This window comes from Rhinolophus hipposideros (genome assembly GCF_964194185.1).
Source record: "Rhinolophus hipposideros genome assembly, chromosome: 22".
NCBI classification, from domain to species: domain Eukaryota; kingdom Metazoa; phylum Chordata; class Mammalia; order Chiroptera; family Rhinolophidae; genus Rhinolophus; species Rhinolophus hipposideros.
Window position 1 is genome coordinate 37,203,142 of NC_138068.1, and position 16,118 is coordinate 37,219,259.

The window sequence follows — 16,118 nt, forward strand, 5'->3', positions numbered from 1 at the left end:
AACCCCTAAAATAAGCAAATTTCACCATCAGTAGATACATGAAGCTTGGCTAGAGTATTATATAGTGCTGCCTCTGGGTTTGGTTCAATAAAAAAAGAAGAAGAAAGAAAGAAAAAATGAGAGAGAGAGAGAGAGAGAGAGAGAGAGAAACTGTTTCACAGGAAAGTGAATTAGAGACTGGACAGAACTTCAAGTAAACTCATTTGCTTTTTTCTTTTTAAAAACATATGAGTTTTGGAAACATTTAATTTCTAATTTGACCCTCGAGAGGTGAATTTGATTATAAAGGAATGATGGTTGTTTTAACATCAATCTGATTGAAGTTCAGATGTTATAAAGCTCTTAGTATAGTTATATAACCAGGCCATCAAAAGCTTCTCACAGGGCCAGAAGATCTCCTTTCTTCCCTTTATTCCAATCCCAGTCATGCAATCAATTACTGGTTTCTCAAAATCATTCAGGAAATCATTGGGGACCATTAAGAGTCCATTGGAAAGCACAGAGCAACTGCCCAAGGATGGGCAGATGCTCTGTTTAGAAGAACCTGGGGAAGAGCATACAGCAGTTGCCACTGACTTGGCATTACATGATTTTCTTCTCACAGTGTAATTTATAGTAGCCATTTTTCAGTGGTTAATAGAATACAGTGTGTAGTCTGTTTTTAAATCTCTGTGTTTCCTGTGATTTTTTTCTTTCCAGGTAGAGTGTCTTTGCAAAACCCCACCTTATCTTCTCTTAATAGTTATGATACACTCTTGGCCAGAATGACTTGCATAATCAGTTAGGTTATAGCTTAGTATTCAGAAAAATAGTTTAGCCATCTTCATTATCATTAAATAGAATTAGTTGTTCAGATGCTCATATTAATGATCAGAGTAGCTTGTCCTTTGTTATTCAGAAATTGTATTTTATGTAGTTTATGTTTCCTTTAATGTATTAAGCATATTCTTTTCATATTTTTTCATAATTCCTTAACTGAGACAGAACTATTGACATTTCTTCTAATTTTCATATCTGTATAATAAATAATACTTTTCTGTGGTTGTTTAACATTATTTCCTACACTTGTGTGCATCTTCATAAGTTTACTATTGTCTAATTTTTCCATGAAGCTTCATTCATTGACTCAATACATATTTATTATCAGCCACTTTTCTAGTTACTGAGGGTACTTGAGTGAACAAAACTGGCAAAAATCCCCACCCTCAAGAAGCTTACATTATTTTCAAGATGTTACAACTTTAGGTGATCTTTTAAAATAAAAATTCCCATCTTATAAGACCAACCTATTTGGCCCTTTCATCCATATGTCCAAGTCATAGCCAGCACTTAGAAATAACATTTATAAACCATTTATTTTGTGTTTAATCGCTTTACACTTAGCTCACTTAATCCTCACAATAACACTAAAAGGAGGTACTACCGTGTTTCCCTGAAAATAAGACCTGCCCAGACAATCAGCTCTAATGCGTCTTTTGGAGCAAAAATTAATATAAAACCCGGTCTTATTTTACTATAATGTAAGACCTAGTCTAATATAATATAATATAATATAATATAATATAATATAATATAATACCAGGTCTATTAGAAATTTTTGCTCCAAAAGACGCAATTGTAGAGCTGATTGTCTGGCTAGGTCTTATTTTCTGGGAAATATAGTATCATGATCCCTAGTTTACAGAAGAGGAAATTGAGGCTCAGAAAGATTACTTAAGGGGAAGATGCAAGATTGGATTCCCCTTGGCTCATAACAACCATTTTAGATGATGCTTTACATACATTTGATGAATGGATGAATGAATACATGTATTTTTTTGGAATTCCCATTCAGCTGGGCCTAAACACCAATAATCTGTATTAATCTAGAACAATGCAGGCATTTTGTGAGGAGGTGAAAGGGTGGGAAGAATGATAGGAAATTAAGGAGGGTTTTTCTGAGTGAGTTTAGGCCGATGATTTTATAGGTGTTTGGTTATTAGTCAAATGTGGTTGCCTTATGATGTGAGAGAGCCTTACAGAGATATCAAAATAAATCATTTATAAATGTTATTTCTAAATGCTGGCTATGACTTGGACATATGGATGAAGGGGCCACATAGGTGGTCTTATAGGATGGGGATTTTTATTTTAAAAGATCACGTAAAGTTACAACATCTTGAAAATAATATAAGCTTCTTGAGGGTGGGGATTTTTGCCAGTTTTGTTCACTCAAGTACCCTCCCTCCGCTTTGGGGCCTCAAACTGAGCTGCCTCTGGTATTCAAGTTCATCAGTAGAGTGTTAGCCAGTTTCCCTGGAGTCCCAGGAATCAAAGGAGACTTGTCTGGGTACGGGTGGCCTGAATGTGATGTTAAACCGGGGGCAGCTGGAGCCCAGAGAAGGGCGAAAGCGGGGCACCTGCCCTAGTAGTGAGTATGGAGGGGCTGAGCCTCCATACTATGTAAGACTTGGAAAGATGGAAGGCACTTTTGTGTGGGGTAAAACCGCTCAAAGTCGTGGTGGTGTAAATAAATCAATGCCCTCCCCTACCCCTTCCCTCCACAGTCCCAGCATTCGTTCCATTCCACACAGCTCCCACAAGACCCCGCCCCTTCCCCCAGTCCATCTTCCCAGCTCTTCTCCCCGCCCACCAGATATGCGCATGCGCAGAGATTCCCGCTTGTGGCCGCGGGGCATCGATTAACTCCGCTTCTCGATTTATCGGCGCTCGATTGAGGCGCATGGTCGCGTTACTTCCGGCTTCTGGCTACGTTTCCGGCTTTGTGTTCTTAGTGGCCCCGGCGCTGGCCTCGGGTGAGTGTGAGCGCCTTCTCCCTCGCTGTTTCGGTTCTGCGTGCTGCCGGTTGCCGTGGGCCCAGCGCCGCCCTGTAGGAGCAGGGAGTGGACGAGGCGGGATGGTGGGAACCGTACGCGTCCGGCCCAGGGTTCGCGGAAGGCTTAGCTCGTGTGCGAGGGAGGAATGGAGACTGCGCGTTGCCCGGCGAGGCCCCCGAGCTTAGAGCCTCTTTACGGGGACGGGTTGGTGCTGGGCTGCGTGGCTGTTTTCTTGGGCTTCGGGCGAATGTGCCTGTGTCTGGAGCGATGGGAGGCTCCCGCGGACGGAGTGAAAGATACTTTTAATTGTCCCCGCGCTTGGGCGAGTTGCCGGCGCGGTGTGGGCTCTCGGTGGCCGTGCGCGTCGGGAAGCGACGTCCGTGGCCCCCTCACTAGCCCCGGCCGCCCGCAAGCTGCGCTCGAGATGCAGGGCCACAGTCTGCCCTCCGCTCTCGCCGCCGTCGGTTTGATCTCTCCGGCTCTTCCTCGTCGTGCTGGGCCCGGCCGGTGGCGCCCTCCCGGTGTCGGGTTAGCGGGTCGCAAGTCTCTGGGAAGCCTCCCTTTCCCCTAGTATTACCTGCACCCGTCCGGACCTTTCCCTTGTCAGCCGTCCTTCGCGGTTCCCGTACAGCGGGTGTCGTTGTGAAGTTAAGGAGTCTGCGGGGCGTCCCGGGAAAGCAAGGTCGGCCTTCGCAACCAAAAACAACGTAACAAGGAAATCGTGAGGCGAATGTGAGAGACCGGAAGACGAGAGCTGAGTCCTCAGCCGGCGGCTGATTAGCTCTGCGACCTTAGGCGAGGCCCTCGCCGTCACTAGCGCCATCACTTCCAGCGCGCGCGGTCCCTGCGTCACCTGCGCTAGGTCTTTGTCTCTTTTACTCTTCTGAGTTCTGCTGGGTAAAGGCTGTTACCGTCCACATTGTACCGCCGTGACCCCGAGAGGTTAAGGGACTTGCCCTCAGTGCAGCGGCTGCTTAGAGGCCTAGACGGGATTTGAATTCAGGTCTGGCTCGTGGAGGAAGCCGAGCTCCGCACCGTCGAGCGGTGCTGCTCCCTGCGCTCCGTTCTCCCAAGCTGGGTACGGGTAACGCTGGAGTGGGACAGTTAGTGACGGCGCGCATTAATGAAGTAATCGATACGGAAGTCCTTGTAAGTGTGCCCATGGAGTAGTTCCTGGCAAACTTCCTTAATGTTCTAACTCAGTCATTTGTCCGGGATGTACATTTGCTAAGTTTCTTTTTTTATTTTTCTTCACATCTTAATTTTTAATAATTTGCTTAGAAAAGTTATAAGAAGTTAGACAAACACTGTCAGTTGTAAGTGAAAGATAAGTATACAAATGAATGTATTAAATAAATTAATGTTATTGAAATCTGGCTCGGTAGTAGTGCGCTACCAGGTTTTGGGCTTGACAACTGTTCTCTTTTGGTTTAAAAAGGAGGCCTAGCAAAGTGTTGGTGAGGTTTTAAAGACACCTCCAAAGTGGTATTCTCTGACACTTGGGATTGAAAGAGAACCACAGTTAATAAACCCTGGTATTGTATCCCAATGGCACACTGGAGTTTAAGTTAATAATCTTCCCTATTTATAACAGAATATTTACTGTCTCTTTAGGCTGTTTGAACAGTTTAACCCAAAACATGGATATCCGACCAAATCATACAATTTATATCAACAATATGAATGACAAAATTAAAAAAGAAGGTACGTGCTTTTTAAATATGTTGGTTAACGACTGAAGTTAACTACTACTGTCTTGGTTAACTACTACTGTCTTAAAAATTGTACTACTTCGAAACTTCTCATCTAGTCAGTCATCTTTCTCAGTGCCTGAAATAATGGTTTCTCTTTTGGGGTGAGAATTTTAAGGCTTTTTAAAAATAAAATAGATGTGGCCTGAAAATATATTGAATATGTTTTCAGTCATAGATACAACGGTTTCAAATAACTTTTTAAAATTAGGCAGCCAATGGGAATAGTATGATGTTACTAAACTTTCTAACTTTGTATAAACAAAAGAGTGAATGGTGGAGGGCGGGGGCACTCTATGTGGTGTCATTTAATGAAGGATTTTGTCTTTGTTTCAGTCACAAATAACTTGTTTCCTTTCTACTTTTGCACAGAATTGAAGAGATCCCTGTATGCCCTGTTTTCTCAATTTGGCCACGTGGTAGATATTGTGGCTTTAAAGACCATGAAGATGAGGGGACAAGCCTTTGTTATATTTAAAGAACTGGGCTCATCCACGAATGCCCTGAGGCAGTTGCAGGGATTTCCATTTTATGGTAAACCAATGGTAGGTTGATCTTATTATTTTGGCTTTACTCTCTATTAGTGGTATAATAGTTTCAAGTATATGTTTACAAATCTATGGCTGTTGCTTTCTGCTGTTATGAGTTAGAGGGAATTTGGGTTTAATTATCTATTTCTATAGGAACAGTAGTAGAGTTTATAATTCACTTATTAATTTATGACAGTTCAAATGGGCAAAAACAAGACATTGAGATCGAATATTTGAAAAAGAATGGCAGTATAAGCAATATTCTCATCTCAAAATAATTAGGAATTAACAATAAGTCAGAAGATTAAAAAGAAACTTTTGTTCGTAAATTTACAAAACACCAGAAGCCATGGGTTAGAGAGGAAATCTGAAGTTTCAGAAAATTCCACTGTGTAATATACATATCAGAAGCTGTGCAGTCTAGATAAAGCAATGGTATAAGGAATATTCATAGATTTAAATTGAGAGGCTTTATTAATGAATAACAGTGAAAGGAAATAAAATAGTTACACATGGAAAGTTTTAAACTCAGGAGGACATAGTGAGATTCACGTTTATCTGCTGGAAAAAGATTTTATTGTGGGAGGGCCAGAAGGAAGTAGGGAACTCAATTAGGAGGCTGTCAGTCTAAGTCAGAGATGGTAGAGGATTGGGTCAGGGTGGAGACAAGAGTGTAAAGCAAGGCGTTCTGCATGTGTGAATGAGTACATAGGACCTTCAGTGTTTCATTCCAAAGCTGTTCTCTTCTGGACCTGGAATGTAAGGGAAGGAGTGTTGGGGAAAGATCCAAGGCCCCGGCTCCTCATTCCGATTCTGCCATTAATTGGCTTCGTTCCTGTGTTCAGTTTTACCAACCTATAAAATGTAAGCAGCCTGACTGTTCTTTGGTATAATTGAGGTCAGCAAAAGCTATAAAAGACCAGATAATAAATATTTTAGGCTTTGTGGGCCACATACGGTTTCTGTTGCATATTTTGTGTATAAAAAAGTTGTTCACTCATAGCCTATACAGAAACAGGCCACGTGCTGTGCTGGATTTAGCCCATAGTCTGTAGTACACTGCTCTAATCCCTTTATTTTACAAATGAAGAATCAGGCCCAGAAAGGCTAATTGCTTATCTAGATTGCATTAATATAAGCAATGGCAGCATCAGGACTTAAAAGCTAATCGAAGACTGAGCATTACAATTTTTTTTTTCCTAAACCAGGAGTCAGAACACTGTAAAGGACCAGATAGTAAATATTTTAGGCTTTTTGAGCCAGCTGATTTCTGTTGCAACTACTTAGTTCCTTCTTTTTGGCAGGAAAATCAGCCATAGGTGCTCTGCAAATGAATGGATGTGACTTTGTTCCCTAAAGATCTAATTTACAAAAACAGGTAGTGCTGGCTGTGGTCAGTAGTTTGAGGATCTATACTGCATGTTTAATTCAGGACTGTGCACTTTTTGTCTGTTAGTACAGCAGGTTTTTGTCTCATCCTGTATCCAACTCTCCTTTTCTCATCACTTCCCACCTGACTGGGCACCATCTGTGTGGAAAGGGGAAAGGCCCATCCCAGAAAACTGGAGTTGTGCTTACATACCCTGTTTTCAATAAGTTGGTATTTCCTGAAATCAGCTTGTCTTTCTTAGTAGTATGAAGGAGCAATTTCTTCCTTCAGGCGTTTTTAGGGCTGTTTTGCTGAGTTGAGATGACAAGTTTGCGTGTGCCTGTGACTCAGATGCAGGAAAGCTGGAAATTACTTGCTGTGGCCGGCACTGGCTTCACCTTGCCAGCTAATTATTTTAAATCAATGGAGAAAGTCCATTAGACTGATCTCATGTTAAAGGTATTTTAGAAGGTCCATTCTCTGCCTTCAGGAAGGTAGCAGATACCTGCCAGATCGCAGCATCCTGGAAGAGAGAGAAGAACCTCCTTTGAGCTGTCTTGTTTGTATTTGTTCAGGCGCTTACAGTTGCTCTTCTGTTTTTACTCCAGCATACCAAATCAGAAGCGAACAAAATTTGCTGTAACTTAGAACAAAATTCTCTACGATTCAAGGACATTTGGTTATTTAATGCCCAAAAATACCTCAGTGAAATAGAACCATCTTCCTAAGGGCTTGTGTCATGAAATATTTGGCTTAAATGTAAATCTTGCCCCTTCTCTAACCTATTGGCAGACTTTTATCCCTTACCAGTGTTATCTAGGTCAGAGTTTTGCAACACGCACTTTTGACATTTTGAATTGAATAATTTTTTGTTGTGGGCAGTCTCTCTTTTCATATAGAGTATTTAACAGGTTTCCTGGCCTCTGCCCACTACGAGCCAGTAGCATGCCACCCAACGATGTCTCCAGTCAACAGTGCTAAATGTCCCCTGGTGGGCAAAATCACCTCTGGTTGAGAATTACTGGTCTAGACCAGCCGGCTAAAAGCAATGGCTGAGATTAGAGATTTTCACAGGTGATTTTCCTAAGGACAGACACAAGGTTACCCAAGATCTATTTGAGTCAGGGAGAAAGTTGAAGACCCAGAGGAGTTGGGAGGGAATCCTTGGGACCAAGTCAGAGTTAGTCTAAGCTATCAGCCTACATCTTTGGTTAAATGATGAAGCCTAAGACCAATAGAGTTGCTTGCAGGGATAATAAATGCACTCAAATCTGCTCTGAATACAGCCCAGACCAGCGAGAGGACACCTGGGGTACTGAGGCGTGCTGGTGGGCCTACTCCCTTCCTGTTTTCCCAGTACGTTCATCTCTAGCTGAAATAAAAGGGAAGAAAAAAATCTGTTTCCAACCACACTACTTTAAAATGTTACTTGTGTCCTTCAGATCAAATTCTTGCTATACAATGTTAAATAGTAACTTACAGGATTGTTGTGTTTTGATGTGATCAGAGATGGAGTTTCAGGTCTTTGGGATCCAGGGAAAAGAACATTCCCTTGAAATGGAAGTTGTGGTTTGCACACCACAGATAACAGTTTAACTCATACAAAACAGTTTGAAATAGTTGTCTTGACTTCAGCTCTGTGTAATGCTTTAGCCCAGGACCGTACTACTCAAAGTAGCACCCATACTGGTAGTTCTCACTGTATCCCCTTTGTACTTACTAGAAGTGCAGAATCTCAGACCTCACCCAGACCTGTGCATTGGAATCTTTCCTTTTACAGACTCTCCAGGCAATTGGAATGCACATTCCAGTTTATGAAATACTGTCCTAAACCAGTGGTTTTCAATGCTTGCTTGTTGTCTCATTCGTGCATACTGTTCTGCTGGTTGTGGCCTAGTAAGAATGAGAAAGTGGCCTGGTGACACAAGTTGTGATACCATCTTTTTGTTTCCTTTCAAAGCATTATAAGTTTAAGTTGATGCCACTATTAGTCATTTCATTTAAGAATAGTGAATTCGATTTCAAGAAAGTCATTCCCAATCTTTGGTGTTTTAACTTTGGAAGTAAAAAATTTCAGATGACACGTTTCACAGCTGATTGACACATCTTGGCTCTTCTAGTGAGAGTCCCTGCTAAGGGATAGGTAACTTTCTAATTCAGTTTTCTCCATTCTTTTATTAAATGAAGAAAAGCAGTGGTGTAGCTATTTCACAGTCCTCTTTTACTCATGAAAATCTATGGTTTTTCTCTAATAAAGAGTTGATTCTAACTTTGTGTAAGTTGTGAATCATAGACCACAATTTATTTTCGCTTGGCACTCAGTATATTTGACAGTTTTCTTAGGGATGGGTTTTAAATTGTCTTGTACTGTATTTGGCTAATGAAATTTGGAATATTAATAACTAGTGTAAACAACCTTCACCGTAATGAAAAGTAACTTGTTTTCAAATAATTAAAATAGCGAATCCAGTATGCAAAAACAGATTCTGACATAATATCCAAAATGCGTGGCACTTTTGCTGACAAAGAAAAGAAGAAAGAAAAGAAAAAAGCCAAGACAGTGGAACAAACAGCAATGACGGCAAATAAAAAGCCCGGTCAGGTAAGACGGACAAAAGTTCATATTTTTTTGGTGTTAAAAATTTGATAGGATGTCTGTGTTCCAGCTGAGGGGTGTTTGAGGTGCACATATGTGTTTAAATCATGGATTTTTAAGAAGCTGGACTGATTGAATTCTAAAATTCCAATGTTTATATTTAAGCCACAAATTAAAAGATACATCTTTACGTATGCAGATTTATATTTAACAGTTTTATTTGAGTTTGTATGACATTTAGTTCATTCACAGAATATGTTAATATCTGTTGGCTTATTTCTCAATTTTTGCTGCCTATAATTAGTGCTGTGATATCTTTAATCATTAGTACTCCACTCAGAACTGCTGTTTTTAAACAATTCAGAAATTCAAAATTTAATTTAAAATACCAGATAAAAGTGGAATTATCCATAAACTAATTACTTTTGGATTAAAAGTGATTAGAAATCAGTTTCACTAAGTATAATGCTTGAAAAATTGTTCCTTGAGTTTGTCTCGTTATTTCTCCATAATTTCATAGCTTAGCGGTTAAATTTTATGATACAGTCTTTAAAATTAAGGGGTAGACCTTTCAAAAATATTTGACAAATTAAATATATGAATGTTTGAGTCAGAGCTAAGCTGTAAATTATTAAAATTAAATGGAATAAGAAATATGTTTAAATCAATGTTATTTTTATGCGATAACTATTAATACAAATACATGCTGCTTTTTTAGAAGGATTGGAAATTTCACCTGTTTCTCTGTTTCTTTTGTGTAGGGAACACCAAATTCAGCTAATACCCAAGGAAATGCTACACCAAATCCTCAGGTAGTATTTTTTTCCATGTGGCACTTTAAAATAAAATAGTAAAACAATAGCAATAATACACAATAACCTGCATGTCTCCAAAAACTGAAAATAATTCCGTCTGTAAAATACAACATTAAATTATGTAACACTTTAATGTAGAAACTTACTCAAAACATTTTAATTTCTTTTAGGAATGAGAAAAACCAAACCTGACTTTGTTCCTTGCTTTTCATAATGAATCAATGAGGGGATCATAACGACAGATTTTAAACTGTGAGGCCTGAGAGCAAGCATTTTTGTTTTTCTCAGAGTACACAGTACGTAGCTTAGGGCTTTGCAGACACATGGCTTGGGGAAAGTGGCCAGATGACAGGCTCGCTTCCATTCTAGTTAGCTGAAGCACTAAACCGTCTTTTCTAACAGACTCACGGTTGTTTTTGAGTTACCTTGCTCTTCCTTCCTCAGCACAGATACATTTAAGGCTTCTTATATAGATGTATTAGAAACTCCTTCTCAGATCTCCTTGCTAAAGACCTCAAAGAGAAAGCCTCAGTTTCGTACTCATGGTTTCCTGCTTACTTCCTTGAATGCTAAGGTCTGACAGGATTTTTTTTTAATAATTAATTTCAGGTGTAGAAAACAATGTAACAGACATTTACACCCCTCACAAAGTGATAACCCCTCTCTCCCAATCTATTTAGAGAATTTCTTGCATTATGAGCGTTTGTTCCTCTGATTTCAAGTTATTTGCATTTTCTTACCTACTTCCCTTTGAGCAGTTCCAGTTCAGTTTACAAATGCCAACACTTAATTCTATAACCCTTAAATTGTTCACTTAAGTTGTTCTTTACACTTCATCTTTTTGTTCCATGAAATTAGCCAGAAGACAGGGAGGCTTTTCCTTACATACAGGACAATCTCCCTATAGCCCCTGATAATCTCAGGGTAGCGTATCAAATAATTTAATATCTAGTAACTGCTTATTTCTACTTACTCGTGTAACTAGATGCTATGCATATCTCATTTACTTGCAGAAAACATTAGAAGTCACCATAGTGGTTCTAAACTTTCTTAAGTGCTGGGAGGTAATAAGTAGTAATGCAGAGAATTAAATATCGGTGTTATTACTTGGGTAACCAGCTGAAGGGGAGTGACTCTCTAGTTTTGTTAGGGATCTTTCAGTTATTTAATCCGGATGACAAAATCCTCCAATTACGACTGATCTCCACATGCTTAAAACTTAAATATTGTTTTAAATTCTGTTAAATACTTAAAAACTGATATGATTTATGATCATCCAAATTTATATTATGTGACTTGAATGTCTGCTTTGCTTAGTTACTGTTAGGTTTATATTTATTTTTCTGGTGTCATTCATTTTCAGCTTTAATGTTTAATGCAGTAAGAGTTCATAAGCCTTAATAAACTGGAATGTAGCTCTCTCAAGTTTAGATTTTAATGTAAGAGCCAAATGGTTTACAGTACTTTTTATATTTACAAGCTTACTTTGCCTTTTTTCTTTTTAATAGGTCCCTGATTACCCTCCAAACTATATTTTATTCCTCAATAATTTACCGGAAGAGACTAATGAGATGATGTTATCCATGCTGTTTAATCAGTAAGGTTTTTTTTGGTTTTTTTTGTGTTTTTTTTTTATAAACAGGTCTATTCTAAGAGCCACCTGATAGGATAAATAGCACTTCCATGGATTGAATCCATTTGTGTATCACACAGCAGTAATTCCTTTCAGGTTCATTAAATTACCTCAAATGTTTGAATTATTAATTGTAATCGATAAGTAAAACAGGAAACAAAGATTTGATGTAATGACCAAAAATACAATTAGCTTACATTTTCCCTGCAATTCTGTAATTTTTTAAATTATATTTTTTATATATTTTTATTATAATGGTATTAATTACATTTTAGGCTCTTCATCCCACTCAAGTTTCTTGGTAGGGTATGACACTTCCTGGACCAGTATCAGGAAGTTGCTTAACAAATTTAAACACAGAATAGACGTTTATGTATTTAATGTCATTTATATATTTACATATATATAAATTGTTTACATATGTAAATCGTTTTCTTCTTTATAGATTCCCTGGTTTTAAGGAAGTACGTTTGGTACCTGGGAGGCATGACATTGCATTTGTTGAATTTGAAAATGATGGACAGGCTGGAGCTGCCAGGGATGCTTTACAAGGATTTAAGATCACACCATCCCATGCCATGAAGATCACCTATGCCAAGAAATAGCATTTGGGATAGTTGTCTTTAAAGGACTTGGTGTTATTTATATTGTTTGTTTTGATAACATTTGGTCAGGCCATTTTAATAGTTGGGGGTAGGGGGAAGTAAAAGTGAAATTTTTGTTCAGGTTTTTAAAAAATTACCTATTCTTCCTTTAGCCTTAGTGAACTATGAAATGTGAAGGCCTTAATTTTGTACAATAAACTTTTATTTGTATTCTATACGTAATACTTCATTTATCGGCCCACTGTCTTACCATCAAATACTTAAACATTAGTCTGGAATACAACTTAAGGTATATAAAACTGTAATAGGATGCTTTTCTAGTATTTTGGAGCAACTAAGGGTAGAAAAACATTGAACCGTTTTAATAAAAGCGAAAGAGAATTAGATCAAGACCTTGATGAGATTTTCTGTAATGTTATTTTTATGCATATGGACTGCCATCCTGTAGTTCATTTTGGTTTTTTTTGAGTCTTATATTGATGGTAAAAATGATTGCTCTGAATGCTAGAAGAAAATGAGACCTGGGAAATGTCTAAATTTGATCTTCACATTCTTCAAATAAATGAACATAGTATTTTGCTGGTCATAGGCATTTCACAAATCATTTCATTTCAGTGTTTAGTTGAATAAAGGCCTTTTGGGAGTAACTTATTGTTTTCCAGGAAAACAGAAGGTGTGCTGTCTTCAAACTTCACATTTTATGTTCTTAAACCTTCTTATGGCAAGATTGTTCCTAAGGAATACCTGCATGGTCATTAACCTCTTTATTAAAAGATCTCCAAAGAAAATATTTTACAATCTACAATCTTTTTTAAGACAAATAGGCTGAATTACAAAGGGTTGCCAATCCTGATTTTGCTACCTTTTTTGTAATTCTTAAACATCAGTGGTCAAATATTTCAAAGCTCATTTTCTTGTGCACTTGATTTATACCTAAGGCTATTGATTCAGTCCTCTCCAAGTAAAACCATGGGTATCTTTAGAAGTGGACAATTTTTTCATAGATAGTGCATATTAAAGTGACATTGATCATTTTTCATATTCCTGTTTTAATATTTCCTTGAACAAAACTTTTCCTTATCACTTAGAAGTTTTACTATATACTATGGACAGACTGTTAGACTTATGTAGATTATTAGCACATCACTCTTGTGTATACATATGGAAGGAAAAGCAAAATTTTATTCCTAAAACTTTGCCACATTCAGAGTCTGACTCTTAAGTATAACATTTTAACCTAGTTGTCAAGTTCATGTACTTTTGTAAAATTTAACAGTGAATTACTAGAAAAAGGACCATGCTCTTGCATGTTACAGCAATGCCAGTTGCTATTAAATTTTCCAACTGCTTACTCTCAGTGGCTGTCCTTAGCTTGTCTCACAACAGAAAATGTTTCACAGACCAGCCCACCTTGAGTGGCTGGATGAGAGAAGTAGGTCATGTGGTATGGCTGGAGTGAGGTGAAGAGGGAATGAGGAGTATAGGAGGAGATTGCATAGGCCTTTTTAAGGATTTGCTTATACTCTGAAATGGGGAACTATTAGATGATTTCTTAAATTGAGTTATTTACATACAATAAAATTGACCCATTTTAGTGTTCAAATTGATGTGCTTTAGCAATTGTATACAGTCATAATAATCATGAGATGTAGAGCATTCCATCACCCCTCAAAACTCCCTTTGTGCTCCTTTGTAGTCAGTCTTCACCCCCCCCCCACGCCCCATCCCCAACCTTAGTCACCCACTGGTAGGCCTTCTATCACTCTATTTGTCCCTTGTTTAGAATGCTTTTGAGGTTCATCTCTATTGCATGTACCAGCAGTTTGTTCTGTCCGTGGATGGGCATTTGGGTTCTTTCCAATTTGGGAGTGCTCTGAATAAAGTAGCTATGAACATTCATATACAAGACTGTGGATGTGTGTTAGAAGATTTTGAGCAGTGGAGTGACATCTGATTACTGTTGGAAGCTTTATATTTTAGGAAAATCGCCAATTGATATAAAAATTGCCGAAATAGTACACAGAGCTCCCATAAACATTTCTGAACCATTTGAGAGTGCATTGACCTGATTCTTCATTAACACTTATACAGTGTGTATTGCCGACATAACTATAATTCGACTATCAAAATCAGGATGTAACAATCCTATATTGTCCAATTCAAATTTTGTTGATGTCCCAGAAAGGGCCCAAGAAACAAATCCGGGCTCGTGTTGCATGTAGTTGTCATTTCTTTTTAGTCTGTCAGTTCCTCAGCCTGTCCTTACCTTTCATGATCTTAATATAGAGATAGCTATATCTACATATCTGGGCATATCTATACAATATATTAAAAATGATGAATTTACGACAGTACTAACAAATTCAACAGGACGTTTATTCTAGCTTCCTCCTTATTTATAACTTCTGTACCAGTTCTGTTCAATGCATTTACTTATTTGCTCAGATCTCCCTGTATGTAACCAAACTTTAGAAAGCAAGGCTTCAAGAGGGAGGAAAGGGAAGGAAAAAGTTGCTAACTACACTTTGAAGATTTGATCAAATTAGGATCTTCTGACCTTTATTTACCCATCTGGATGAGTGGGAGTTGAGAGTGTTGGGAGGGAGCAGATGTTGCTATCCATTTAATATAGTGGTTAAACTTTGAATTTAACTTTCAATTTTGGTTGCATGTTATTAATAACATCATCTGGGAAACATTTTCAAACACCCATACCTAATCTGCACCCCATATTAAATTCCAATCTCTAGGGGTAAAATCCAGTCATCAGTACTTTTTAAGCTCCTTGGGTGATTCCAATGTAAGCCTAGAAAAGAAAGAACTAACAAAGCAGATTTCTACCTTTAATAAGGTGACAATGATTAGATCATTATCTCAAATTATGTTTTTTAAAGACCGTATATTGATAAATAGAGGGTATTGTAAAGATGGAAACTTGTGCGAGGCTCACCTCTCCACTTTAAGGCTTAAAGTATTTTCTGTTTGGGTATTTAATAAGCATTTTGTCTTTTGAAAATGTATCCTTCAAAGACCTAACACAGAGTGTGGAACCATGGCTAAAATTGTTTTATTTGCCTTCAAGCAATACCCTCAAACTTGAATGTTCATATGAATCACTTGCATATTTTGATAAAACGTAGACAGATTTAGCTGGTATGGGGTGTCGTCTGAGAGACTTTATTTCTATTAAGTGCTGCCAAAGTTGCTAGTCTGGGGATCATGCTTTGGTGGCAAGACCCCTGAGTCTGTCGTAATAATTTAGTCATTGAGTTTTTATTTGGGGGTTAAGAGCTTTTTAAATCTGATAAAATGTAGGAATTTTTCCACAGGGGGAAAAATGCCCATGTCCATGTATATACTTGAGCATAAAATTTTAGGAGAATCATGCATTTGTTCAACGAATACCTATTTATGAGTACAAAGTATTTTTCTGGGTGTTAATTATAGTGATGGACAGCATAGACAAGATCCCCACCTCATGGATCTTTGATCATAGTGTTGGGGGACGAAACACTACCAAGTAAATAAGACATGTCACATAGTGATACATGTGCCAAGACAGCATACCATGGTCATGTGATGGATGGATTGGGTTGACGGAGTGCAGGGAGTGGTCTGGTAAACTGGTCTGTCTGTGGACCAGATGTAAATCTTGGCCAGAGACCTGAATGCCAGTTTCTGGAGGGAAATAAGCTTAGAGTTGCCCAAAGTAGAAATGAGCTCAACAGTTTCAAAAGACAGCAGCTGGTATGGCTGGAACAGAGTGAGTGAAGGCGAGAGTAACGAGGTGATTTCAGAGGGACAGAGGGTCCAGATCATGCAGGGCCTTGTAGGTAATGGCAAGGAGGCTGCTTCACCGCTCCCACGTGCTCGACCTCTTTTTAGACCCTAAGGAAGTTACAGCCTCCATTTCAAGACCTCCAGACAAAGAAGCTAATTTATGAATGGAAGAAAAATAAATGTCTTTTGGGGATGAAAGACTCAGAGAATACACCTGAAAATC

General features: G+C 38.5%; 1 protein-coding gene across 2 annotated transcripts; it reads left to right on the forward strand.

The window, feature by feature from the left end:
* The first annotated feature begins 2,653 nt into the window (after window positions 1–2,653).
* On the forward strand, window positions 2,654–12,507 carry SNRPB2 (small nuclear ribonucleoprotein polypeptide B2). Of its 2 annotated transcripts, none has more exons than XM_081033944.1 (7): window positions 2,654–2,795; window positions 4,431–4,520; window positions 4,940–5,112; window positions 8,928–9,068; window positions 9,824–9,874; window positions 11,386–11,474; window positions 11,956–12,507. In XM_081033944.1, the coding sequence occupies exons 1-7, from the start codon at window positions 2,723–2,725 to the stop codon at window positions 12,113–12,115; spliced, it is 777 nt and encodes a 258-aa protein (XP_080890070.1). In that variant the 5' UTR covers window positions 2,654–2,722; the 3' UTR covers window positions 12,116–12,507. The 2 variants fall into 2 exon arrangements, with proteins under 2 accessions (XP_080890070.1, XP_080890071.1); XM_081033945.1 differs by having other exon boundaries at window positions 2,788–3,965.
* Window positions 12,508–16,118: the final 3,611 nt, after the last annotated feature.

Coding starts and splice junctions, on each gene's coding strand:
- SNRPB2 (XM_081033944.1), top strand. CDS start 2,723: ATGGTCGCGTTACTTCCGGCTTCTGGCTACGTTTCCGGCTTTGTGTTC. Junction 9,069..9,823: donor CAAATAAAAAGCCCGGTCAG/GTAAGACGGACA, acceptor TCTTTTGTGTAG/GGAACACCAAATTCAGCTAA. Junction 9,875..11,385: donor ATGCTACACCAAATCCTCAG/GTAGTATTTTTT, acceptor TCTTTTTAATAG/GTCCCTGATTACCCTCCAAA.